At 48.6% G+C, this 25,179-nt stretch overlaps 1 protein-coding gene across 3 annotated transcripts in view; it reads left to right on the top strand.

The window, feature by feature from the left end:
• The first annotated feature begins 3,654 nt into the window (after positions 1-3,654).
• gde1 (glycerophosphodiester phosphodiesterase 1) overlaps positions 3,655-25,179 on the top strand; it is a 48,361-nt gene continuing 26,836 nt past the window's right edge. Inside the window, exons 1-6 of one of the 3 annotated variants that reach the window (XR_011935898.1) lie at positions 3,655-3,943; positions 8,409-8,584; positions 11,260-11,365; positions 22,651-22,743; positions 22,943-23,151; positions 23,398-23,625. Coding sequence is in view for 1 of the 3 variants with exons in the window: in XM_072481879.1 (XP_072337980.1) it covers positions 3,689-3,943; positions 8,409-8,584; positions 11,260-11,365; positions 22,651-22,743; positions 22,943-23,151 (839 nt within the window). In the remaining 2 variants the exon portion in view is untranslated. Of the gene's footprint in view, positions 3,944-8,408; positions 8,585-11,259; positions 11,366-22,650; positions 22,744-22,942; positions 23,152-23,397; positions 23,626-23,706; positions 23,816-25,179 lie in introns of all 3 variants that reach the window. The other 2 variants (XR_011935897.1, XM_072481879.1) reach the window with 2 other exon arrangements.

Here is a 25,179-nt window from a genome sequence, read left to right as displayed (position 1 = left end):
GAATCGGCGCCGGGCGCAAACCTGGACTTCCATGGCCCGCGATTCTCCACCCGACTGCTTTCTGCGTTCCCGGCATCGGAAAGCTGAGAATCTGCCAAATCTCCCAATTGTAACGTGGCTTTGTGGTCAATAATCACTGGGGTGTTATTGTCTGTCCCATGGCGCAGTCAGGGGCTTGTTTAGCACAGGGCTAAATCGCTGGCTTTGAAAGCAGACCCAGGCAGGCCAGCAGCACGGTTCAATTCCGGCTTGGGTCACTGTCTGTGCGGAGTCTGCACGTTCCCCCGTGTCTGCGTGGGTTTCCTCCGTGTGGTGTTGGGTGTTCTGACACACAGATGAGCCAACACGGTTGTATATGGTACAACGCTATTTTATTTAAACTTACTATTTACAGTTTGGTCTTTGCACTCTGCACATGGGGGTTCCCTGCTTGTGATGTTTTAACAGCTCTTTCTTGTTCCCTTCTCCCCAGACCTACTGACCACCAGGTGTCGTGCTCGTGCTTTTTATGTGGTTGGTGTTCTTGTCTGTGATTGGTTGTGGTGTTGTGTACTCTGATTTGCCTGTTGGTGTGTCCATCATGATGTGTGTGTTTGAATATCATGACATCCCCCCTTTTTACAAAGATATGTGCCTACGTGGTAATAAATATGATCGTGTCGTGAGTACATCTAAGAGTGTGTGTGTGTCGTGTGCAGCATGTGCATATGACGGAACTATGTACATGGGGCGATGTCGGGTGCGTCACATGAACCAAGTTGTACCATAACATAACATAAATGCGAACGAGAGAAGAAGAAAAAAAAACTTGAACAGTTGTCCAGTCAGACGACATCTGGAACGATAAACAACAACAGGTTATCATGTAAAATTGTGCAACTTGTTAAACATATGAACGGTATTATAAGTCCAGTCTAATGGGCTTGCGACGAGTTCGGGTTGACCGTCAGGGTGGCACACCACTCATCGGCTGGATTGATGGCATTGACCTTGTTGACATCAATGACGGAAACGCGGAAGGCATCCTGGTCATCTGCATCACTTAACTGGAAGTCTTGATGCGTGGGCTGGACGGTCCTGACTTGTCTGCGAGATTGTCGAGGATGCGCCGGATCCATGGGTTGAGCCGCACGACAGTGGGCAGCGTAGTGGCCCATCTTGCCACATCTGAGGCACTGTCGGTTTTTTGCAGGACATTGCCCTTTTAAATGTAGAGCTCCACAATTGCCGCACGTCATGACGTCACGGCGTTCGTTGCGCCACTGCGCATGCGCAGTGCGATCTTGCGGTGGGCGCGCCTGCGCAGTGCGTCCCTCGTTGTGGCCGTTATTTTTGGCGCGCACCTGCGCGGGAGACCGCGAAAAGCGCGGGAAGCGGCCGCTGTCGTCCGGGCCGTGGGTCGGGAAGTAATCGACGGCCTGGATGCGTTCGACGTCGTGGGCGGCCTGGCTTGCCGATTCGACGGCTGGGGACCCCCTCCGTGCCAACTCGGACGCCTGAAATCGGGCAAAACGGCAGGTAGCATTTTCGTGGAGGACCCAGGCTTCCACAGCAGACGCTAAGGTGAGGCTTTTCATTTTAAGAAGCTGCTGGCGTAGGTCACTAGAGGCAACGCCAAAAACAATCTGGTCCCTGATCATGGACTCTGTGGTGGTGCCGTAACCGCAGGACTGCGCTAGAATCCGGAGGTGCGTCAAGAAGGGTTGAAAAAGCTCCTCCTTACCTTGCAGGCGTTGCTGAAAGAGGTATCTTTCAAAACTTTCATTTACTTCAACTTGAAAGTGCTGGTCCAGTTTGAGGATGACCGTGTCATATTTGGATTGGTTTTCGCCTTCTTCGAACACCAGTGAGCTGAAGACGTTGGTGGCGTGCGGACCTGCGTAGAAGAGGAGCATTGCAATCTTCGTGTCATCCGAGGCATTCTGTTTTTCGGTGGCACGGATGTACAGGTCAAATCGCTGCCTGTAGAGCTTCCAGTTGGTACCTAGGTTCCCCGCGACTTGCATTGGCTGCGGTTTGTCGGTGTGGTCCATGTCCAGAATGGCAGGTTAGTAGGCAGGTATCGATCCACTCCTGTACCATGTGGTGTTGGGTGTTCTGACACACAGATGAGCCAACACAGTTGCATATGGTACAACGCTTCTTTATTTAAACTTACTATTTACAGTTTGGTCTTTGCACTCTGCACGTGGGGGGCTCCCTGCTTGTGGTGTTGTAACAGCTCTTCCCTGTTTCTTTATCCCCAGACCTACTGACCTCCAGGTGTCGTGCTCGTGCTTTTTATGTGGTTGGTGTTCTTGTCTGTGATTGGTTGTGGTGTTGTGTGCTCTGATTTGCCTGTTGGTGTGTCCATCATGATGTGTGTGTTTGAATATCATGACACTCCGGGTGTTCCGGTTTCCTCCCACAGTCCAAAGATGTGCAGGTTAGGTGGATTGGCCATGCTAAATTGCCCTTAGTGTCCAAAATTGCCCTTAGTGTTGGGTGGGGCTACTGGGTTACGGGGATAGGGTGGAGGTGTGGGTTTGGGTAGGGTGCTCTTTCCAAGAGCCGGTGCAGACTCGATGGGCCGAAGGGCCTCCTGCTCTGTAAATTCTGTGTAAATTCTGTGTAAATTCTATGCTAATCTATGAAGTCCCGGGCTCTGGCCCAGCAGCAGCTTCGCCCGGGAGACAGAGTTGGGGGGGTGGGGCTGGTGGCCGGGGGGGGGGCTGTGTGGGCGGGGGGCGGGGCTGTGGGCGGGGTGAGTGGCCGGGGGCGGGGCTGTGTGGGCGGGGGGCGGGGCTGTGGGCGGGGGGCGGGGCTGAGTGGCCGGGGGCGGGGCTGAGTGCGGGCTCGGGGGCGGGGCTGTGTGGGCGGGGGGGCGGGGCTGAGTGCGGGCGCGGGGCTGTGAGGCGGTGAGTGCGGCCGGATGGATGTGACGGTGGTGGCCGGGGGCGGGGCTGAGTGCGGGCTCGGGGCGGAGCCGGGGGCGGGGCTGTGTGGGCGGGGGCGGGGCTGAGTGCGGGCTCGGGGCGGGGCAAGGGGCGGGGCTGTGTGGGCCGGGGGCGGGGCTGAGTGCGGGCTCGGGGCTGTGAGGCGGTGAGTGCGGCGGGATGGATGTGACGGTGGTGGCCGGGGGCGGGGCCGAGTGCGGGCTCGGGGCTGTGAGGCGGTGAGTGCGGCCGGCGGGATGGATGTGACGGTGGTGGCCGGGGGCGGGGGCGGGGGCGGGGCTGTGTGGGCGGGGGGCGGGGCTGTGTGGGCGGGGGGCGGGGCTCGGGGCTGAGTGCGGGCGCGGGGCTGTGAGGCGGTGAGTGCGGCCGGCGGGATGGATGTGACGGTGGTGGCCGGGGGCGGGGCTGTGTGGGCTCGGGGCGGGGCCGGGGGCGGGGCTGTGTGGGCGGGGCTCTGGGCTCGGGGCTGAGTGCGGGCTCGGGGCTGTGAGGCGGTGAGGCGGCGGGATGGATGTGACGGTGGTGGCCGGGGGCGGGGCCGGGGGCGGGGCTGAGTGCGGGCGCGGGGCTGTGAGGCGGCGAGGCGGCGGCGGGATGGATGTGACGGTGGTGGGCGGGGCCGGGGGCGGGGCTCTGTGGCCGGGGGCGGGGCTGAGTGCGGGGGCGGGGCCGGGGGCGGGGCTGAGTGCGGGGGCGGGGCCGGGGGCGGGGCTGAGTGCGGGCGCGGGGCTGTGAGGCGGCGAGGCGGCGGGATGGATGTGACGGTGGTGGCCGGCTTCCTGCTGATGCTGGCGCTGGTCGCGCTGCTGGTGGTGAGTGTCTGCCACCCCGTCTACTTCCCGGTGCTGGTGCTCGGCCTGTGCCTGGCCGTGCAAGTGCTCCGCTACCCGGCCGTGCCGCCCGAGGTGGCCCAGCAGGTGCTGCGCCCCAATGGCCGCCTCTCCATCGTCGCCCACCGCGGCGGCGGCTATGATGCTCCTGAGAACACACTGGGGGCCATCAGGAAGGTGAGTGACCCTCAGCCGGAGGGAGGGAGGGAGTGACCCTCAGCCGGAGGGAGGGACCCTCAGCCGGAGGGAGGGAGGGAGTGACCCTCAGCCGGAGGGAGGGACCCTCAGCCGGAGGGAGGGAGGGAGTGACCCTCAGCCGGAGGGAGGGAGGGAGGGAGGGAGTGACCCTCAGCCGGAGGGAGGGACCCTCAGCCGGAGGGAGGGAGGGAGTGACCCTCAGCCGGAGGGAGGGACCCTCAGCCGGAGGGAGGGACCCTCAGCCGGAGGGAGGGAGGGAGGGACCCTCAGCCGGAGGGAGGGAGGGAGGGACCCTCAGCCGGAGGGAGGGAGGGAGGGACCCTCAGCCGGAGGGAGGGAGGGAGGGAGTGACCCTCAGCCGGAGGGAGGGACCCTCAGCCGGAGGGAGGGACCCTCAGCCGGAGGGAGGGACCCTCAGCCGGAGGGAGGGAACCTCAGAATGAGGAACCTCCATTCAGCTGCTCCACTAACACCAACTTCAGACTGCTTTCACTGCCCTGACTGGGATCTGGCTGTGTGGGACACCCTGGAGTGCCCGGTCTACTGAGGGTGAGGGCGCGCCCAGTCCTCGGAGGGAGCGCCCAGCCCTCGGAGGGCACGCCCAGTCCTCGGAGGGCGCGCCCAGCCCTCGGAGGGCACGCCCAGTCCTCGGAGGGAGCGCCCAGTCCTCGGAGGGAGCGCCCAGTCCTCGGAGGGAGCGCCCAGTCCTCGGAGGGCACGCCCGGTCCTCTGAGGGTGCGCCCAGCCCTCGGCGGGCGCGCCCAGTCCTCGGAGGGCACGCCCGGTCCTCGGAGGGCACGCCCGGTCCTCGGAGGGAGCGCCCAGCCCTCGGAGGGCACGCCCAGTCCTCGGAGGGCGCGCCCAGCCCTCGGAGGGAGCGCCCAGCCCTCGGAAGGCACGCCCAGTCCTCGGAGGGCGCGCCCAGTCCTCGGAGGGAGCGCCCAGCCCTCGGAGGGCGCGCCCAGTCCTCGGAGGGAGCGCCCAGTCCTCGGAGGGCGCACCCTGTCCTTATTTGGAAGAGCGAGAGGTGATCTAATTGAAACAAACAGTCACTAATCTGAGGAGATTTGACACGGGGACACTGAGAGGTTGTCCCCGCTGGTCGGGGAATCTAAAAACGGGGCGGGGGTGTGTGCGTGGGAACAGTCTCCAGAATAAGCGCTGATCATTCAGGACTGAGATGAGGAGAAAGTTCTTCACTTAAAGGGTTATGAATCTTTGGAATTTGCCACGTCGGAGGGTTGTGGGTGCTTTATCGCTGAATATTTTTACGGCTGAGATAGACTGACTTTTGGTGTCTCAGGAAATGAAGGGGTATTGGGGGGGGGGGGGGGGGGGGGGTGGAGTAGAAGCCAACATCAGCCACAATTGTACTGAATGGCTGGGCAGGCTCAGTTTGCCATGTGATCGACTCCTATTTCTCATGTACTTATGCAGCAGCCCTGCCACAGAACTCCCATACAATGAGCAGTCTGTGTGGGATTTGTTAGACAGACCCACACGAATGGTTATCGTGTTAGCTAATTATGAGTTGGAGTTAAAATGCACCTTGTACATGAAAGATACAAGAAAGTCCTCTGTCCACTTGACTCAACTGAATCGAGTTACGGTTTTTGTGTGATGTCTAACCATGGGTGCTGCAATAGGTTTTAGCTAGCAGGTATGCTGCATCTTAGACCGTTTCTCTGGGAGTCTTTTACTATTACAATCGATGTTAATTTGGTAGGCGATTTGTCCAACTTGTTCTCATTTCTGTTGCGTATTGAGTTGCTTGCTGCCTCGTATTTCCTTTGTGTGATAAACACGTATGGTCAGATTTTGTTTATCACCAGTTAACCTGTTCCAGTGCTGAGGGGAAAAATGTCCATATAGAAAACTTTAAAGAAGTATTTATCTATAAAGTAAGAACTTTAAACCTCCAGAGTGTTTCAACTTAAAACCATCTTGATTATTCTGACTTCAAAATATACTGATTTCTTATTTCAAGAAAGCTTATTAAAGTTTCGTGAGATGCACGAATGCTTGAGATGACTTCAGCATCACAAGAGTTCCATATCTCATTAGTTCCAGTGTGAAAAGAAACCAAACAGTTACTTCTTCAAAGAACGAGGGAGAAATAAGATGAATTATTGGTTAAAAGTTTGGAACTCCCTCTCTTATATATAGTTGCCATAGTTCCAGCTGACCATAGGCTGCTTTCTCCTTTGAGGGGGAGAGCTGACTGGTGGTGATTTAACCTGAGGATCACCACACCTCAGACGAGGGGCAAGGTTGAACCTCAGCTGGTACGGGAATTGAACCCACGCTGCTGGCCTCGCTCTGCATCACAAACCAGCTGTCCAGCCAACTGGGCAAAACCAGCCCGTCAACTATTCCCTTCTCATTAGGGAAGCACTGTGGGTGCCCCACCAGCACATGGGCTTCAGTGATTCAAGAAGGTAGCTCACCACCACCTTCTCGAGGGCAATTAGGGTGGCCAATGAATGCTGGCCTGGCCAGCAATGCCTGCATCCTATAAATTAATTTTAAACATTTCCTCTTGTCTCCCAACTACTGGCCTGGAACAGAATTGGAAAAAAGTGGTTACAAAACAAAATAATTGCATTCGTTTGAAATTAACATTTTTAAATGAGTGATCATTCAAATATGAAGTTTCGAGACAGGATTCCTTTGCCCAGCAGGTCCAGGCATGCAATAACTCTCATTTAAATAGCAAATTTCACTTGGTAAAACATGCCGTGGCAGTACAGACAGCATAGTCAGATAGGGGCTGGTTTAGCACAGGGCTAAATCGCTGGCTTTGAAAGCAGACCAAGATAGGCCAGCAGCACGGTTCATTTCCCGTAACAACCTCCCCGAACAGGCGCCGCAATGTGGCGACTAGGGGCTTTTCACAGTAACTTCATTTGAAGCCTACTTGTGACAATAAGCAATTTTCATTTCATTTCATTTCAAAATTAGATTGACCTTTGAGGGTGTTGACCCAATAATAATAATCGCTGTGAAAAGCCCCTAGTCGCCACATTCCGGCGCCTTTTCGGGGAGGCTGGTACGGGAATTGAACCCGCGCTGCTGGCATTGTTCTGCATTACAAGCCAGCTGTTTTGCCCACTGTGCTAAACCAGCCCCTAAAATTGGTCAGAGGTAGATTTTTAAGGAGAATCTTAAAAGTCACCGCCTCAATGAGCTGCTTATTGCATGAGTTTTGCCTATAATATTCCATTCCTTTTGCACTAAAGGGAGGATATCCACTGAGGTTGTTCCGCTGAACCTCCCACTAAGGACTGCATGTAACATGTCCCTGTTGGCAATGTTTTTTTTTGCGGGGGGGGGGGGGGATTGTGTCCACCCCAACACCACCTCGCCCACCCCTAAGATTTCCCGCATCGTACAGGGGCACGGGCGGACGTTGGCATTTGCAGCCTAGCCGTCATACTTAAATAAATAATCAGGGGTTAATTGGGCTTGTTACCAAGGCAGCAGACCCTGATCAAATGCTGCCCGCACCCTAAAACAATTGGCATGGGCAGTCAGCTGGGAGTGGGCAGGACATTTAAATAAAATTACAAAGGGGGGGGGTTCAATCTCTGGGGGTCTCCCTCTGCGGTCAGGAGGTGTGCCAAGTAAAATAGAGCCCCCACTCCTATCCGCTTGCTCAATTAAACACCATCCTTGGGGCCCCCCTCCCATATCTGCTCAAACACTCCCCGCCGTGGACCCTCTGGATTCCATGGGTGGCACCTTCCTGCCCGCAGTCCCGCCAGCCTGCACTAATGCACTGTTAGCACTGCCAGGCTGATGGAAAGGCCGGCCAGTTGGATGATCACATTCTGGCTGCAGGGCAGGATAGTGTGTAGTAGGTAGGTCCATGTTGATGTTGGTTCCATTAGCTGGATGCGGGCCATCTCTTCCCCGCCCCCACCCGTAATATTTCTGCCCGAAGTGTGTGAGGCCTATAGTGCAGGTTTTTAATTGGTTCAGAACTATGCAGCTCAAAGTAATTATTCGAGTTGTAGCTGCTGTTTCTCCGAGTTAGCTGCAACTCAACAATGATATCAACTTCCATTTATTCATTTATGTTCCGAATTTATAAAAGAAAAGCCAAGATGTTTGTTTTATTGATTACCAAGGTGCATTCAGAGAAAATAAGCATTGAACCAAAGCAGTGGTGGCAAAGAGCTTGGCCATTGGCTTTTAAAAGTTTGAAAAATATTTCCACAGTTCCATTTCAAATGTTTTTGGTGGAAATTGCTATAATCAGTTGCAGTAAAGCCTCCATGCTAGGAAGAGAATGATCAATGTTATTTAGAGGTTGTATGATAGTCTAGGTTAAATTTACATTATGTACGATGGCAACATTGCATCAAGACTCTCTATTTGGCCACTGTGCCGTGTAATAAGCTAACGAATACTGTGAGACGTCCTGTTCTCGCTCCTCGTCTAGGCTGCTGAACATCATGCTACTGGTGTGGAGCTGGATCTCGAGTTCACTTCAGATGGTTTCCCTATTCTGATGCACGATCGTACTGTGGATCGCACAACTGATGGTATCGGTTCTCTTGATCACATAACTTTCGAAGAGGTCCGAAAACTTAACCCGGCAGCCAAGCACAGACTGCAGTATGTAATCAGAATGTTCCCCACACTGATTATAGTGACAAAAATACAGTTTTACATTTGCTGCCCATAGATTTCCCAATCTGTAAGAATTAGACTATATTCTTTAATGTGCTATTATTTCAGGAGTGTTGCTGCACTGTACGGTTTGAAAAAACTGCCCGTTAATGTCCTTCCTGCAGTCGCGATAAATGCATTGTTTTTATTTGATTGCATTCCATACAAAGATTTGGATTGTGACACCTTGAAGAACTGCAGTAAAATATGGGGAGGAGGTGCTGTCACGAGGCTAGTAATGCAGAGACCAGGGCTAATGCTGTGGGGACATGGGTTCAAATCCCACCCGGGCACCTGGAGGAATTTAAATGCAATGAATTAGTCTGGAATTAAAAGCTATCTCCGCAATGGTGACCACAAAACTATCATCTATTGTTATAAAAAAAAAATCTGGTTCACTAAACCTGCCATCCTTACCTGGTCTGGCCTACATGAAACTCCAGATCCGCAGAAATGGGGTTGACTGCCCTCAAAGTGAGACACTCAATTTAAAGGTAATTAGGAATGGGCAACAAATGCCAAGCCAAGCGACAGCCACACCCCGGGAACGAATAAAGAAATAAATGTAAATGCTGGCCAAGCCAGCGACAGCCACACCCCGGGAACGAATAAAGAAATAAATGTGAAAATTCTCTGGGACTCATTTGGTCACAATCTGATCTGAAATATGGATAAAGGTGTGATTATATTGGACTCCAATCAGTTTCTGCAGTACAGTGAAATTCCATTATAATTACAAAGTTGTATTCTGACTCATTTGTGGATAAGGGAACGCCTCACTGAGGCTGTCCCACACCTCATGGGTTTGACAGCACATGGAGCAGCATTGGGCTGGGTGTAAATCTGCCTTAAACAGCAGCCAAAATCCTTGGGCCACTTTATAAACTGAGTAACATTTAATGAATTGGGTTGGAGCAAAGGTGCTGAAGCTGACTCAGTACATTTAAAATACAACGGTCATGTAGGCACACTTACAAAGAACTACTGTCTCAATCAAATAGTTATAAATACATCTAGAAATACCCTTATACACTTAGCAGGACACTTTGACATCTGTGGTAAATTGGGACCCTTGACTAAACATGGTGAACTGTAACTAGCGGGGTGCCGCAGGGGTCAGCCCTTGGACCTCAACTATTTGTAATCTTTATAAATGATCTGCAAGCAGCGACAGATTGTAACATAGCAACATTTGCAGATGAGACTAAAATAGGTGGGAAAGCAGGCAGTGAAGAGGAGATACAGATTTTACAGACTGATAGAGATAGGTTAGGAGATTGGGCCACAATGTGGCGGATGGAGTTTAATGTGGATAAGTGTGAGGTTACCTATTTTGGCCGAAAAATAGTCAGGCAAATTATTATGTAAATGGAAAGCAGATTCAAAATGCATCAGGGCAGAGGGATCTGGTTGTCTTTGTTCATGAGTCGCAGAAAGTCGATGTGCAGGTACAGCATGTAATAAAAGCTAATGGAATGTTTGCGTTTATTGCAAAAGAACTGGAGTATAAAAGTAGAGAAGTGTTGTTGCAATTGTATAAAGTGTGGGTGAGACCACATCTGGAGTATTGTGTCCAGTTTTGGTCTCCTTATTTGAGGAAGGATGTGGTGGCATTGGAGGCAGTTCAGGGGAGGTTCACCAGATTGGTTCCAGGGATGAAAGGGTTGATGTACGAGGAGAGATTAAACAGTTTGGGCTTATACTCGCTGGAGTTTAGAAGGATGAGAGGGGATCTAATCGAGGTGTATAAAATACTAAAAGGGATTGATAAAGTAAACGTAGATCAAATGTTCCCCCTTGTGGAGCAATCTAGAACGAGAGGTCACAGATATAGGTTGAGCTGCGGTAGATTTAGAACTGAGATGAGGAGGAACTACTTCTCGCAGAGGGTGGTGAATTTGTGGAACTCGCTGCCCCATAGTGCGGTGGAATCTGAGTCATTAAATGGTTTCAAGAGGGAGATAGATATATTTCTGATTTTAAAAAACGGGTTAACGGGAAATGGGGAACAGGTGGGGAGGTGGATTTGAGACCAGGAAGAGATCAGCCAGGATCTGATTGGATGGCGGAGCGGGCTCGAGGGGCTGAATTGCCTACGTCTGCTCCTAATTCCGATGTTTCTAAATGATTGAATTCTTTTTTGTTCACACTGAATTAGACGACTTCTAAAATTTGAAAAAAATAAGGTGTTACTTTTTTTTACTGCCAGAGCCTAATTTCTGCCCATCTCTGTTTGTCTCTTAGTTTTCTTATTGTTTGAAAATATATATTAATTACTTCTGTTCATATTTGCTGCTGACCTGTACGATTAGAAAGCGCTGTGTGAATAGATTAGGTCAGTGAGTGACAGCAGAAAGGTTATTTTAAAAATACATCAAAAAATCAAATAATTTTAGCAGTTTTCCATTGTTTCTTTAAAACATTAATTGTTGAATGACACTAGATTCCATGCTCTTGTACTCTTTAAAACTCATAGTGAATACGTAAATATTGTTTTCCATTAAAATAAACTTTATTTCTAAGCAATGAGCCTGTTTTTGAACAGATTTTAAAATGCTCAAGGTTACATTTATTTTGTAAACCTTCCATTTCTAATATGATTTGTGTTCTGTTCCGTGCAGCAAATATTTTCCAAATGAGAAAGTCCCAACCTTGGAGGAAGCTATCGTGGAAAGCCTCAAAGGCAACATGACCATTTATTTCGATGTCAAAGGACATGCAGTTCAGGTACAATGCGTTTTCTAACCTCCGTAAGCCAGCTACATTCCACTGAGGAAATGTGTGAAAACAGCGTCAGTTTGATTTGAGCCGATAGTGTCGTTAATGCCAGCACGAAACATTTTCTAGAGCAAAATGTTACAAGTTTAACTGAGATGGTTGTTATTGGGTGGATGTTGATAAAATAATTTAAAAGACCTCTGTCTTCTTGCAAATGCACTTGGAAGAATGCTTTTTTTCATCCTGAGGAGTTTTGTAACAGAGATGTGACTTGTGTTCACATGAACATGTATATCGATTATTATGTTTTAAATTATTTGAATTTTATTTTGAGGCACTCCTGAAATTGACACTTTTAAGTATAGTTCACATCTCTGTCACTATAGTGTCTTTCTCCATTTTTCCTTCACTCTCTTCAAGATCACCTCTTCAATATCTTGCCCCTTTGATCCTCTTTCTACTCAACAAGTGCTCCTGAATTCCATGACAATCATACCAACCCCTTTCCCACGAATATCCTCTCAGTTCTGATATCATGTCTCGGAATGGAATTAAATCCCTTGATTGCCCAACTCCAACTGTTTCCATGTAATTCCATTCCAAGACGTGATATCATAACTGAGAGAATATTCCTGGGAAAGGCTGGACAGGCTGATGCTCTTTTCTCCTCAGATGAGAATGCTAAAGGTAGCCTAGTGGAGGTGGTCAAGATTTTGATAGGACTTGATAGAGTTGTCATAGGGAAAATGTTTTTAGTTGTGGGATAATCCCAAACTAGAGGTCATTAAGTCGTCAATATAAATCCAATAAGAATGTTTTGAGAAACTTCTTTCTCCCAAGGGTGTGGAACACCCAACTTCAGGGAGTGGTTGAGGTGATAGCATTGGTGGGTTTAAGGTAAAGTTAGAAAAGCACACAGAGGACTAGAGGAGAATGCTGATGGGATTGGGTGAATACGGGTTAGAAATGGCTCGTGTGGAACATAGCTGCTGACGTAGACGAGTTGGACGGAATTGCTGTGCTGTAAACTCTTATGTAAGCATTTGTTTAAGCTTCACTTCCCTTGCATCTTCACTTCCAGAATTCCCAGCACTGACCTTCTCAATCGTTCTCATTGTAAGGGTTGCTCCTCCGTGAAATTATCTATCGGTCAGCTTCCCTATATAGTGTTGACAAAGTCCAAATCAACTAGCTACCACTTCTCTCTACTTAAGTACTGCTTCTGGTCTTTCAGACTTCCTGTATGACATCAAATCATGGATGGATCACAAACTTCTTAAACTGAGCACTGAGAATGTAGGTGTCATTTTTGACCCTTGCCAAAAATGCCACTGACTCCATTGCCCTCCCTCGCCACTTAGAGTCATATCTTGCAAAACCTGTTTGACCATAAACTGGGTGACAACCCCAGATTTTCTCCATCACCCATACTGTTTATTTCTAATTCTGACATTCCTACCGTAGCCTCTCTTCTACTGAAAGCCTCAATCATTCTTTGGCCATCTTCAGATTCGATTTCACCCACGTCTTCCCTCTTGGCCTTCCACCTTGCACCCTCCATTAATCCAATTTGTCCAGAATACAGCCACCTGCAAATACAAAATTCTACTTGCCAATTGCTCACATTCTCATTGACCTAAAAAAAACTTTTAGTTCCCTGGTGTATTACAGGTGAAATAATTGATCGCCTCTTCAACCTCCTTGTTGGTCTTACCCACCTCATAGAACATACAGTGCAGAAGGAGGCCATTCGGCCCATCGAGTCTGCACCGACCCACTTAAGCCCTCACTTCCACCCTACCCCCGTAACCCAACAATCCCTCCTAACCTTTATTGGTTACTAAGGGCAATTTATCATGGCCAATACACCTAACCTGCACATCTGTGGACTGTGGGAGGAAACCAGAGCATCCGGAGGAAACCCACGCAGCCACAGGGAGAACATGCAGACTCCGCACGTGACCCAGCAAGGAATCGAACCTGGGACCCTGGCGCTGTGAAGCCACAGTCCTATCCACTTGTGGTACTGTGCTGCCCACAGATCATGGGCGAAATTCTCCCCCAACGGCGCCAATCAGACGGGCATCGCGCCTGCCCAAAGGTGCGGAATGCTCCGCACCTTTGGCGGCCTAGCCCCAACATTGAGGGGCTAGGCCGACGCCGGAGGGATTTCCGCCCCGCCAGCTGGCGGAAATGGCGTTTGTTGCCCCGCCAGCTGGCGCGGAAATGCGGCGCATGCGCGGGAGCGTCAGCGGCCGCTGTCAGTTTCCCGGCGCATGCGCGGGAGCGTCAGCGGCCGCTGTCTGTTTCCCGGCGCATGCGCGGGAGCGTCAGCGGCCGCTGTCAGTTTCCCGCGCATGCGCAGTGGGGAGAGTCTCTTCCGCCTCTGCCATGGTGGAGGCCGTAGCGGAGGCAGAAGGGAAAGAGTGCCCCCACGGCACAGGCCCGCCCGCGGATCGGTGGGCCCCGATCGCGGGCCAGGCCACCGTGGGGGCACCCCCCGGGGTCAGATCGCCCCGTGCCCCCCCCCCCCCCAGGACCCCGGTGCCCGCCCACGCCGCCTGGTCCCGCCGGTAAATACCAGGTTTGATTTACGCTGGCGGGACAGGCAATTTCTGGGCGGGACTTCGGCCCATCCGGGCCGGAGAATCCAGCGGGGGGTCCCGCCAACCGGCGCGGCCCGATTCCCGCCCCCGCCCAATCTCCGGGAGCGGAGACTTCGGCGGGGGCGGGATCCACGGCGGCCTACGGCCATTCTCCGACCCGGCGGGGGGTCGGAGAATGACGCCCCATATCTGCAACATTCTGTAGCTTTGCATATCCTCTGCGATCTTCCAAATGTGGCTTTTTGTACATCTTCCCATTGGAGCGTCATGACTGGAACTCCTTCCCTAAACTTCTTTGCCTTTTATTTTCTCTCTTTTAGAACACAATTGTGGAGGGAGTTGAAAAGTAGATGAGACTATTTCAGCCTCAATGGATGTAAATATTTAGATATCGAAAGAGCAGGTTTAAAGGTGGCTGACCGGTGCAGTGACAAAACCAGACAATATTAGTAATATAATCAGCTTGTTCTGGGTTTCTGGACAGTGAGGATTGGGAGATTACCAGGATAGTATAATTGCACATGTCCATAATAAACTCCACACCTATTGCAAAACACCATAGGAAAGGAGATGAATATCCTAATATCTTGATATCCCAACATCTCCTTCACTTTTCAATTCTGCTTTTCTTTTGATCTTATTCTGCTTTCATAGTGACCATCATAAACAAACACAGATGAACTGATTGTTGATTACTTAGCTATTCATAAGCTCTTGCTCTATACGCAGATTAGCTGCTGTAGTTGTCAGCAAAACAATGGCTCCATTTTAAATTGTTCAGGCCTTAGTGAGGATGCAGAGGAGATTTACCGCGGTGGTACTAGAACAGTAATATGCAAAGATTAGAAAAGCCACGGTGTTCTCCTTGCAGCAGGGAAGGTTGAAGAGAAACTTAATTTGTGTTCAAAATAATGAAGGGTTTTGATTGACCAAATAAGGAGAAACTATTTCCAGAAGAGACCGATTTAAGATAGTTGCTTAAAGAAGCAGAGGCAAGTGCAGAGACATTATTTTATGCAGTTAGTTATGATTTGTGATGGTGTGTGAGAAAGGGCGCTGAAGTAGATGTAGTAACTTTCAAAAGGGAATTGGATTTATTTGAAAGAAAAAAAGATTGGAGGGCAATTGAATTGGGAAACTGAGCAAGACTAATTGGGCCAAATGGTGTCCTTTTGTGCTCTTATTCGATAAACTGGAATATGGGTTCAGGAGTGGGCTGTTTTGACCCATGGGTTTGTGTTCTCACTCTGTGTGCTGATCTGTATCTCAACCCCATCCAGCTGCCTAGGTTCCATAGCCTTTACCACTCATGTCCAGCAAAAATCCATCTTGGGTTTTAAACTATTACCTGAAAGCAAGCACAAAGTTTTGTAGGAGATCATTCCAAACTTCTCCCACCCTTTGCGTGATGAAGTTTAAAAAAATTCATTTGTGGGATTTGGGTGCCGCTGGTTACGCCAGCATTTATTCACAAAATCACAAAGATACAGTGCAGAAAATGCCCTTCGGCCCATCAAGTCTGTACCACCACATGAAAGGCACCTGATCTGCCAATCCTGATCCCATTTGCCAGCACTTGGCCCATAGCCTTGAATGTTAAGACGTGCTAAGCGCTCATCCAGTATTTTTCTATAGGATGTGAGGCAACCCGCCGCTACCACCCTCCCAGGCCGTGCGTTCCAGACCCGCCTCTACCCCCCTCCCAGGCAGTGCGTTCCAGACCCGCCTCTCCCACCCTCCCAGGCAGCGCGTTCCAGACCCGCCTCTCCCACCCTCCCAGGCAGCGCGTTCCAGACCCGCCTCTCCCACCCTCCCAGGCAGCGCGTCCCAGACCCGCCTCTACCCCCCTCCCAGGCCGTGCGTTCCAGACCCGCCTCTACCCCCCTCCCAGGCCGTGCGTTCCAGACCCGCCTCTACCACCCTCCCAGGCCGTGCGTTCCAGACCCGCCTCTCCCACCCTCCCAGGCCGTGCGTTCCAGACCCGCCTCTACCCCCCTCCCAGGCCGTGCGTTCCAGACCCGCCACTACCACCCTCCCAGGCAGTGCGTTCCAGACCCGCCTCTCCCACCCTCCCAGGCAGCGCGTTCCAGACCCGCCGCTACCACCCTCCCAGGCAGTGCGTTCCAGACCCGCCGCTACCACCCTCCCAGGCAGTGCGTTCCAGACCGTCATCACCCTCTGGGTAAAACGCGTTTCCTCAAATCCCCCCTGAATCTCCCGCACCTCACCTTGAACTTGTGTCCCCCTCGTAACCGACCCTCCAACTAAGGGGAACAGCTGCTCCCTATCCACCCTGTCCATGCCCCTCAGAATCCTGTCCACCTCGATCAGGTCACCCCTCAGTCTTCTCTGCTCCAGAGAAAACAACCCAAGCCTATCCAACCTCTCTTCATAACTGAAATGTTCCATCCCAGGCAACATCCTGGTGAATCTCCTCTGCACCCTCTCCAGTGCAATCACATCCTTCCTATGATGTGGTGACCAGAATTGCACACAGTGCTCCAGCTGTGGCCGCACCAAAGTTCTATACAACTCCAACACGACCTCCCTGCTTTTGTAATCTCTGCCCCGATTGATAAAGGCAAGTGTCCCTTTCACCCCCCTATTAACCTGCCCTTCTATCTTCAGAGATCTATTTACAAACACGCCAAGGTCTCTTTGTTCCTCAGGACTTCCCAGTGTGGTGCCATTCATTGAATATTTCCTTGTCAAATTGCTCCTTCCCAAGTATAACACCTCAAACTTTTCAGGATTAAATTCCATCTGCCACTTATCCGCCCATTTGACCATCCCGTCTGTATCTTCCTGTTACCCAGGACACTCAGCCTCACTGTTAACATCCCGGCCAATCTTTGTGTCATCCGCAAACTTACTGATCTCACCCCCCACATAGTCATCTAAGTTATTTATATAAATGACGAATACTAGGTGACCCAGCACGGATCCCTGTGGGACGCCACTGGTCACTGGCTTCCAGTCACTAAAGTAGCCGCCTGTCATTACCCTCTGTCTCCTACAGCTCCGCCAGCTTTGAATCCACAATATCAAGTTCCCCTGCATCCCATGTGTATTTGCCTTCTTTATAAGTCTCCCATGTGGGACCTTGTCAAAGGCTTTGCTGAAATCCATGTAAACTGCATCAACTGCACTACCCCCATCTAACACTTAGTCACGCTCAAAAATTCAATCAAATTTGTCAGGCATGACCTCCCTCTGACTAAAGCCATGCTGACTATTCCTGATCAAACCTTGCCTCTTCTTCAGAATTTTCTCCATTAGTTTCCCCACCACTGACGTGAGATTCACTGGCCTGTAGTTCTCTGGCTTATCCCTACAGCCTTTTTAAATAGTGGGGCCACATTCACGGTTCTCCAGCCCTCTGGCACCTGCCCTGTGGCCAGAGAAGAATTAGAAATTTGGATCAGGGCCCCTGCCATCTCATCCCTCCCTTCCACAGCAACCTGCCATAATTCATCCAGACCTGGAGATTTGTCCCCTTTATAGCCTGCCAACACCTCCTATAGACAGTGAATGTGGTGTGTTTGGACTTTCAGAAGACTTTTGACAAAGTCCCGCAAAAAAAGATTAGCGTGTAAAATTAAAGCGCATGGGATTGGGGGTAGTGTATTGAGATGGATAGAAAACTGGTTGGCAGACAGGAAACAAAGAGTAGGAATTAACGTGTCTTTTTCAAATTTTCAGGCAGTGACTAGTGGGGGGTACCGCAGGGATCGGTGCTGGGACCCCAACTGTTTACAATATATTTTAATGATTTAGATGAGGGAACAAAATGTGAGATCTCCAAATTTGCAGATGACACCAAGTTGGGGGGGAGGGTGAGCTGTGAGGAGGATGCAGAGATCCTTCAGTGTGATTTGGACAAGTTGAGTGAGTGGGCAAATGAATGCCAGATGCAGTATAATTTGGATAAATGCGAGGTTATCCACTTTGGTAGCAAAAACAAGAAGACAGACTATTATCTGAATGTCCATAAATTAGGAAAGGGGTCGTGCAACGAGACCTGGGTGTCCTTGTACACCAGTCACTGAAGGTGCAGCAGGCGGTAAAGAAGGCAAATGATAAGCTGGCCTTCATTGCGAGAGGATTCGAGTACAGAAGCAGAGATGTCTTGTTGCAATTATACAGGGCCACACCTGGAATATCGTGTGCAGTTTCGGTCTTACCTGAGGAAGGATGTTCCTGATATAGATGGAGAGCAGCGAAGGTTTACCAGACTGATTCCTGGGATGGCGGGACTGACGTACGAGGAGAGATTGAATCGGTTAGGATTGTATTCGTTGGAGTTAAGAAGAATGTGGGGGAATCTCCTAGAAACCTATAAAATTCTAACAGGACTGGACAGGGTAGATGCAGGAAGGATGCTCCCGATGGTGGGTGTGTCCAGAACTGGGTTCACATTCTGAGGATATGTGTAGACCATTTAGGACAGAGTTGAGGAGAAATTTCATCACTCGAGAGTGGTCGGCCTGTGGAATTCGTTACCACAGGAAGTAGTTGAGTCCAAAACATTGTCTGGTTTTAAGAAGCAGTTAGATATAGCACTTAGGGTGAAGGGGATCAAATGATATGGGGGAAAGTGGGATTAGGCTATTGAGTTGGATGATCAGCCATGATCGTAATGAATGGCGGAGCGGACTTGAAGGGCTGAATGGCCTCCTCCTACTCTTCTTTGTTTCTAATACCATGTCCTTCCCTATGACAATGTGCTCAATAACCTCACAGTCTCTCTCCCAGAGTTCCAAATCTATCTCATTCTCTTGGGTGAAGACAGATGTGAAATATTCATTTAACACCCTACCGATGTCCTCTGGCTCCACCCACAGTTTCCCCCTTGGTCCCTAATGGGCCCTACATTTTTCCTAGTTTACCTCTTCCCATTGATATCCTTATAGAATATCTTGGGATTTTACCAATTAGAGATTTCTCATATACCCTCTTTGCTCTTCTAATTGCTTTCTGAAGCTCCATCCTGCACTTTCTGTCCTCCACTCAGGCCTCTGTTGATTTGCTCCCCTTGTACTGATTAAAAGCCTCTCTCTTCCTTCTCATTATATCCTGAATAGAGGGAAGCACGTGGCACAGTGGTTAGCACTGCAGCCTACGGCACTGAGGATCTGAGTTTGAATCCCGGCCTTGGGTCATTGTCCGTGTGAAGTTTGCGCATTCTCCCCGTGTCTGTGTGGGTTTCACCCCCACAACCCAAAAGATGTGTAGGTTTGGTGGATTGAACATGCTAAATTGCCCCTTAATTGGAAAAAAAAATAATTGGGTACTCTAAATTTATTTTTAAAAATTATATCCTGAATATCTCCTGAATATCCATGGTTCTCTGGGCTTTGTACTCCTTCCTATTAGCCTAGAAGGAACATGTTGGGCCTGTACCCTCCCCGTTTCCTCTTTGAACACCCCCTACTGCTCTTCTGTAGATCTCCCCACCAGTAACTTGTTCCAATCTACCGTGGCCAGATCCTGCCTTATTTTACTAAAGTCCGCTCTCTCCCAATCAAGACCTTTTTCTGCAATTTGTCTATTTCCTTGTCCATAACAAACTTAAATTGCACCATGTTGTGGTCGCTATCACTAGAATGTTCCCCCACCATCACCTCAACCACCTGTCGGGCTTCATTGCCCAGAATTAGGTCCAGCTCTGCACCATCCCTGTTGGACCCTCCGCATGTTGAGCTAAACAATTCTCTTGTATACATTTTACAAACTCTGCTCCATCTAAACCCTTAACACGATGATTATCCCAGTTAATGTTGGGAAAGTTGAAATCACCCACTATAATTACCCTATTATTATTTTTGCACACTTCTGAAAATTGCGCACATATTTGCTCCTCAATTTCTCTCTGACTATCTGGGGGAGGGGTTTATAATAAACACCAAGCAATGTGGCTGTCCCTTTTTTATGCCTAAGTTCTACCCACAAAGCTTCATTTAACACCACCCCCAAGATATCATCTCTCCTGACTGCAGTAATTGACTCCTTAACTAATTGTGCAATGCGTCTTTGCTCCCTCCCCTGTCCATCCTGAAGATTCTATATCTGGGGATGTTAAGCTGTCAATCCTGCCCCTCCCTCAACCACATGGCTACTGTATCACAATTTCATGTGTCAACCCTCATCCTTAACTCATCCGTTTTACCTGTAATACTCCGGGAATTAAAATAGAGGCCATTCAGCCTTGTCTTACTCTCCTGGAATTTACTACCACTGTTTTCCCTCTGAACTGATTGCTTTTCTGTTTTATGCTGTACCCTATTTTGCTAACAGTATGCAGACCCCCCCCCCCCCCCCCCCAACACAGCATCACAGCATGAGCAAACCCGCCCACAGGGATGGTTCAGATGTAGATCGTCCCACTTGTACCAGTCCCACCTTCCTCAGAAACGGTCCCAGTGATCGAGAAATCTAAAACCCTCCCTCCTGCACCAACTCTTAAGCCACGCATCCATCTGTGCTATTCTGCTATTTCTGTACTCACTGGGCCTGGCACTGGGAATAATCCAGAGATTACAACCCAAGAGGCCCTGACCTTTAGTCGATTACCTCATACCCTGAATTCTTGATGCAAGACCCTATCCCTTTTTCTACCGACATCATTGGTACCAACATGTACCATGACCTTTGCCTTATCACTCTCCACCTTCAGGATGCCCTGCAGCCAATCAGTGACATCCCAGACTTGGGCACTAGGGAGGCATCATGACCACAGAAGCACCTATCAGTGCTCCTAACTATGGAGTCCCGTATGACTATTGCGCTTTAGTGCTTTGACCTTTTCCTGCTGAGCAACAGGGCCAGCCATGTCACGGACCTCCCACGTCTCGCAGTTAGAGTACTGCGCCCTGCTGACTGACATATATAGCACTAATTACTTAAGTCAAAATAAATAGTTACTAAATTTAGTACTAATTAATTACATTAAAATAAATACTTGTTCAAATTAAAATGAACTATATAGCCCCTTGCGCTAGATTTCTCCGATAAATATTAAATGCTAATGCACTAATCTCCACGTTACTCCTCTACTTAATTAATTACTCTAGTTTTTCAAATTTAGAACATGTTCCCAACCAACCAATCAGCTTTATTGCGATGTCACATCCCTAGTTGCCCTTCAGAAGGTGGTGGTGAGCTGTCTTCTTGAACCACTGCAGTCCTTGTGGTGTCGGTACACCCACTGTGCTGTTAGGGAGGGAGTTCCAGGATTTTGCCCCAGTGACAGTGAAGGAACGGTGATATATTTCCCAGTCAGGATGGTGAGTGACTTGGAGGGGAACCTCCAGGAGGTATCTGCTGCTCTTGTCCTTCTAGATGGTAGTGGTCGTAGGTTTGGAAGGTGCTGTCGAAGGAGCCTTGGTGAGTTGCTGCAGTGCATCTTGTAGATGGTACACACGGCTGCCACTGTTTGTTGGTGGTGGAGGGTTTGGATGTTTGTGGAAGGGGGATCAATCAAGCGGGCTGCTTTGTCCTGGATGGTGTTGAACTTCTTGAGTGTTATTGAAGCTGCACTCATCCAGGCAAGTGGAGAGTATTCCATTACACTCCTGACTTGTGCCTTGTGGACAGGCTTTGGGGAGGTCAGGATGTGAGTTACTTGCCATCGGATTCTTAGGCTTTGAACTGCCCTGGTAGTCACAGTATTAATGTGGCTGGTCCAGTTCAGTTTCTGGTGTGGCTTCTGCTGAGTGCTCTGGCTCTGATTTTAACGTTCTGCCTCCTTATCATTGGCTCCCCAGTGGGAAAAGTTTATCTCTTTTAATCTACTGATTCCTTTCAAAATCCTAAAAAAAATCCTCAATCAAATCATCCCTTAACATTTTATATTCCAAGAAATACTTACCCAGTTTATGTGATCTTTACTCAATCAAGCCCTCAGAACCTTGGTAATGTTCTGGTGAATCTAGTACATAATATTCCAAATGTCGTCTAATCAGGGTTTGGTACAAGAGTCGCACAATTTCCTCTCTATATTCTAGGCCTCTGAGTTATCAACTCTAATATTCCGTTAGCTTTTTTTTGTACACAGCTGCTACATTTTTGTCACCCGTACACAAAAGCCCCTAAATCTCTGGCTCCCTGCTGTTTGTAGGTTTTCATCATTTAAATCACTGTGTTGTTCTTTGGGATATTCTGACATGTGAAGAGTGCTGTATAAATGCAAGTTTGATTGTTTATTCTCAATCCTTCCTTACAACCAAGCTTTCTGACACCCATCCTATCTCTCCCTCTAGTATTCGGCAGCAACCCCTTTCCTATTCTTTATAACTCCCATCTCCAAAGCACCTTGGGAAGTTTTCTGTGTTAAAGGTGATGTAAGGATTTGGCTTAAGCACTGAAGGCGGGGGGGAAGAAAGCTTGAAATGGCTACCGGGAGTTTGGATTTTAGATTCCGTGTGAAACTTCTCGTTCAGTCATCATGGTCCTGCCCCTGAAGTAACCCTTGACTTCCACAGAAAATGTTGAAAAATAACATCGGTACTGCAGTCGTGGACACTCACTGAGTGAACACAGTGGCTAAATTTCATAATTTATCACTGGTGTTGTGGTTATATATGAGCTCTGATTAATAAGCATTTCAGTCGAACGGTTGAAAAGTATTGTACATATTAAATAGCAATGGCATGAATTTTAAAGGAGTCACTTATCTTTGTTTTACAGGCCTCTGCAGCCCTGAAAAAGATGTACCAGGAGTATCCTGAACTGTACACCAAGAGCATTGTGTGTTCCTTTGATCCATTGGTCGTCTTCAAGGTATTGAAAGCTTTAAACTACATCAAATGAACATAACTTTTGTTCCATCATTCTACTTTGAAGTTATATAGTGTTAAGCAAAACTGTCACAAATATGTCAGAGTAGAATGCGTATTTTGTGCATTGGTCAATTTTACACATGAGATAATAAAAGAAAAATGTTTAATTTCTTATTTATTTTATCCTTGCACTATTGCAGATGAAACAAGTTGACAATAATGTAGCAACTGCTCTCACACATCGACCTTGGAGGCTGAGTTTCTTTGGGAACGGTAAACCAAAGTTCCATGACTACAAGCAATATTGGTACATGTTGCTGGATATCATCCTGGACTGGTCTCTCCATGCCTTTTTGTGGAAATTCTTTGGTATTTCTGCATTTCTAATGCAGAAGAATTTCATATCCATGTAAGTATTACAAACCTTAATCTGGTTCTCACAAATTATTTGGTGGTTCAGTGGATTTGAATACCATTCTTTCTCCCAGAGATTTGGATGTAAGTTCAGCCATATAAGAATCAAAATCTCTTAATCAATAGTACTGTGAGGCCCAATGTGAAATAAGTTAGGGCATGTATTTTGACTTTGCTCTTAGAACATAAAGCTGGCGTTAATTTGGGAAAATTAAGTAATGAATTGGTAATTTGGTTTTAGGAATGGCTAAGTAGGTGATGGAAAAGAAGTCTCTTCTGAAGTTGGGAAGAATTGACATTGTTGGAGCAGGGGTAAAAGGAGCTTTACTCTGGCTGTGCTACTTGTCCTATGAAAACCTGATCCTGGTACTATGGGCTAAAAAGAGAACGGGGCAAGATTTGTGAACGAAAAGCCTCGAGGTCTGGGTATGCCTAACATCCTGTTTGAAATGAACAGCAAAGTGTGGAGGTAAGCTGGCTGAGTCTGGAGGAAACACACTTTCCCCTCCTGGCTCACAAACATTTCCTTCTTTCCTCCTTTTACCTACAGGGATTCTCGAGGCCTAGCAATCCCGACCTCTCTGAGTTTAAAAATGCTGTGAAAGTGGAGACATGCAGTCTATTTAAAAAGTTTCAGTGAATACCTCACCTGAGAGCAGGTTGGTTGCCTGACACGCCTCTGCTTAAAACTGAAAGTGGGTTGCTTTATCCAACCCTCCCTTCTTGTGGGGAGGAATAAACATTGCCCCGGGGTATCTGATTTCTTAATGCCTCAGTGATAACATCTGTTCTGCAGCCTTGCTGAACACAAATATCCTTGCAAATGTTATTTTGATTACTCTGCATGAGTGGTTTCTTTGTTGCTGGTGTCCATTGTTCACAGTTTAATAAGAGGAAAGAAATTACAGCTAAAACTGTACCTTTATATTTTAAGATTAGAATCTAGACAGTGATCCCAGCTCTCATTCCTCACTGAAACTCTTCCTGTCAACTGAATCTCATTTATCACTACTCATCAAATTCCTCAATGTTGCAAAATATCCTGTTTTCCAGTCAACGGAAAAAAACTTGATAACCATAATAGTGCCAGAGTACCGAAAAGGGATTGTAAAACTCAAAATGTAAAGCTGGAAAAATTTGTTTCTCGACTGTTTTTGGTGGAGTTCACAGCTGTAACTTTACGAAATGTTGAATGAACTGCAACATGAATTGAGAAATAGAACCCCTGAAACAATATTTTAAAAAGGACAGATTTGTATATGATATGGCGTAGATCATGGAAATCATCAATGATTACCGTCATGCTTCAGGTGGGTGGAGGAGAGAGAAAGAGAGAGAAAACGAGACAGATTGAGAACAAACTGACATCCATTACAGCCTTGTGGACCACATCGAGTTGTTGCACACAGCGGTACTCGTACGTACTGTGGGTTTATCAGAGCCACTCCGCCCATTTTGTGACTTTGGACTGCATGAAAAACCATCCTATGATCTTTGCTCCCAGCAGTACAGCACTGAAGGGAAGTGTGTTTTTTGTTCCACCTGAATGCACCCACCAGCACTGGGTCGAGCCTTAGTAAAGGCCACAGTCACCACCGACCAGAATATCCATTAGGGCTTTGGCTTTACAAATGTCTGGAATTTCATGGGAAGAATCTCTGTGCCATTAACCGGTCCATCCCTCAGAACAAGTAAATGCTGGTCGATTACCAACATTGCTCACGTATTGGATTACTAAATCTCACAACGTTTTTTTAAAAATTTAGAGTACCCAATTCATTTTTTCTAATTAAGGGACAATTTAGTGTGGTCAATCCACCTAACCTGCACATCTTTGGGTTTTGGGGGCGAAACCCACGCAAACACGGGGAGAATTGAGGTGTATAAGGACTTAATTGAGGTGTATAAGATGATGAGAGGGAGAGATAGAGTGGACGTTCAGCGACTTTTTCCTCAGGTGGATGTAGCTGTTACAAGGGGCATAACTATAAGGTTCATGGTGGAAGATATAGTAGGGATGTCA

This window comes from Scyliorhinus torazame, chromosome 17 (genome assembly GCF_047496885.1).
Source record: "Scyliorhinus torazame isolate Kashiwa2021f chromosome 17, sScyTor2.1, whole genome shotgun sequence".
In the NCBI taxonomy this organism is placed as follows: Eukaryota; Metazoa; Chordata; class Chondrichthyes; order Carcharhiniformes; family Scyliorhinidae; genus Scyliorhinus; species Scyliorhinus torazame.
This window is presented reverse-complemented; position numbering and strand designations above follow the sequence as displayed.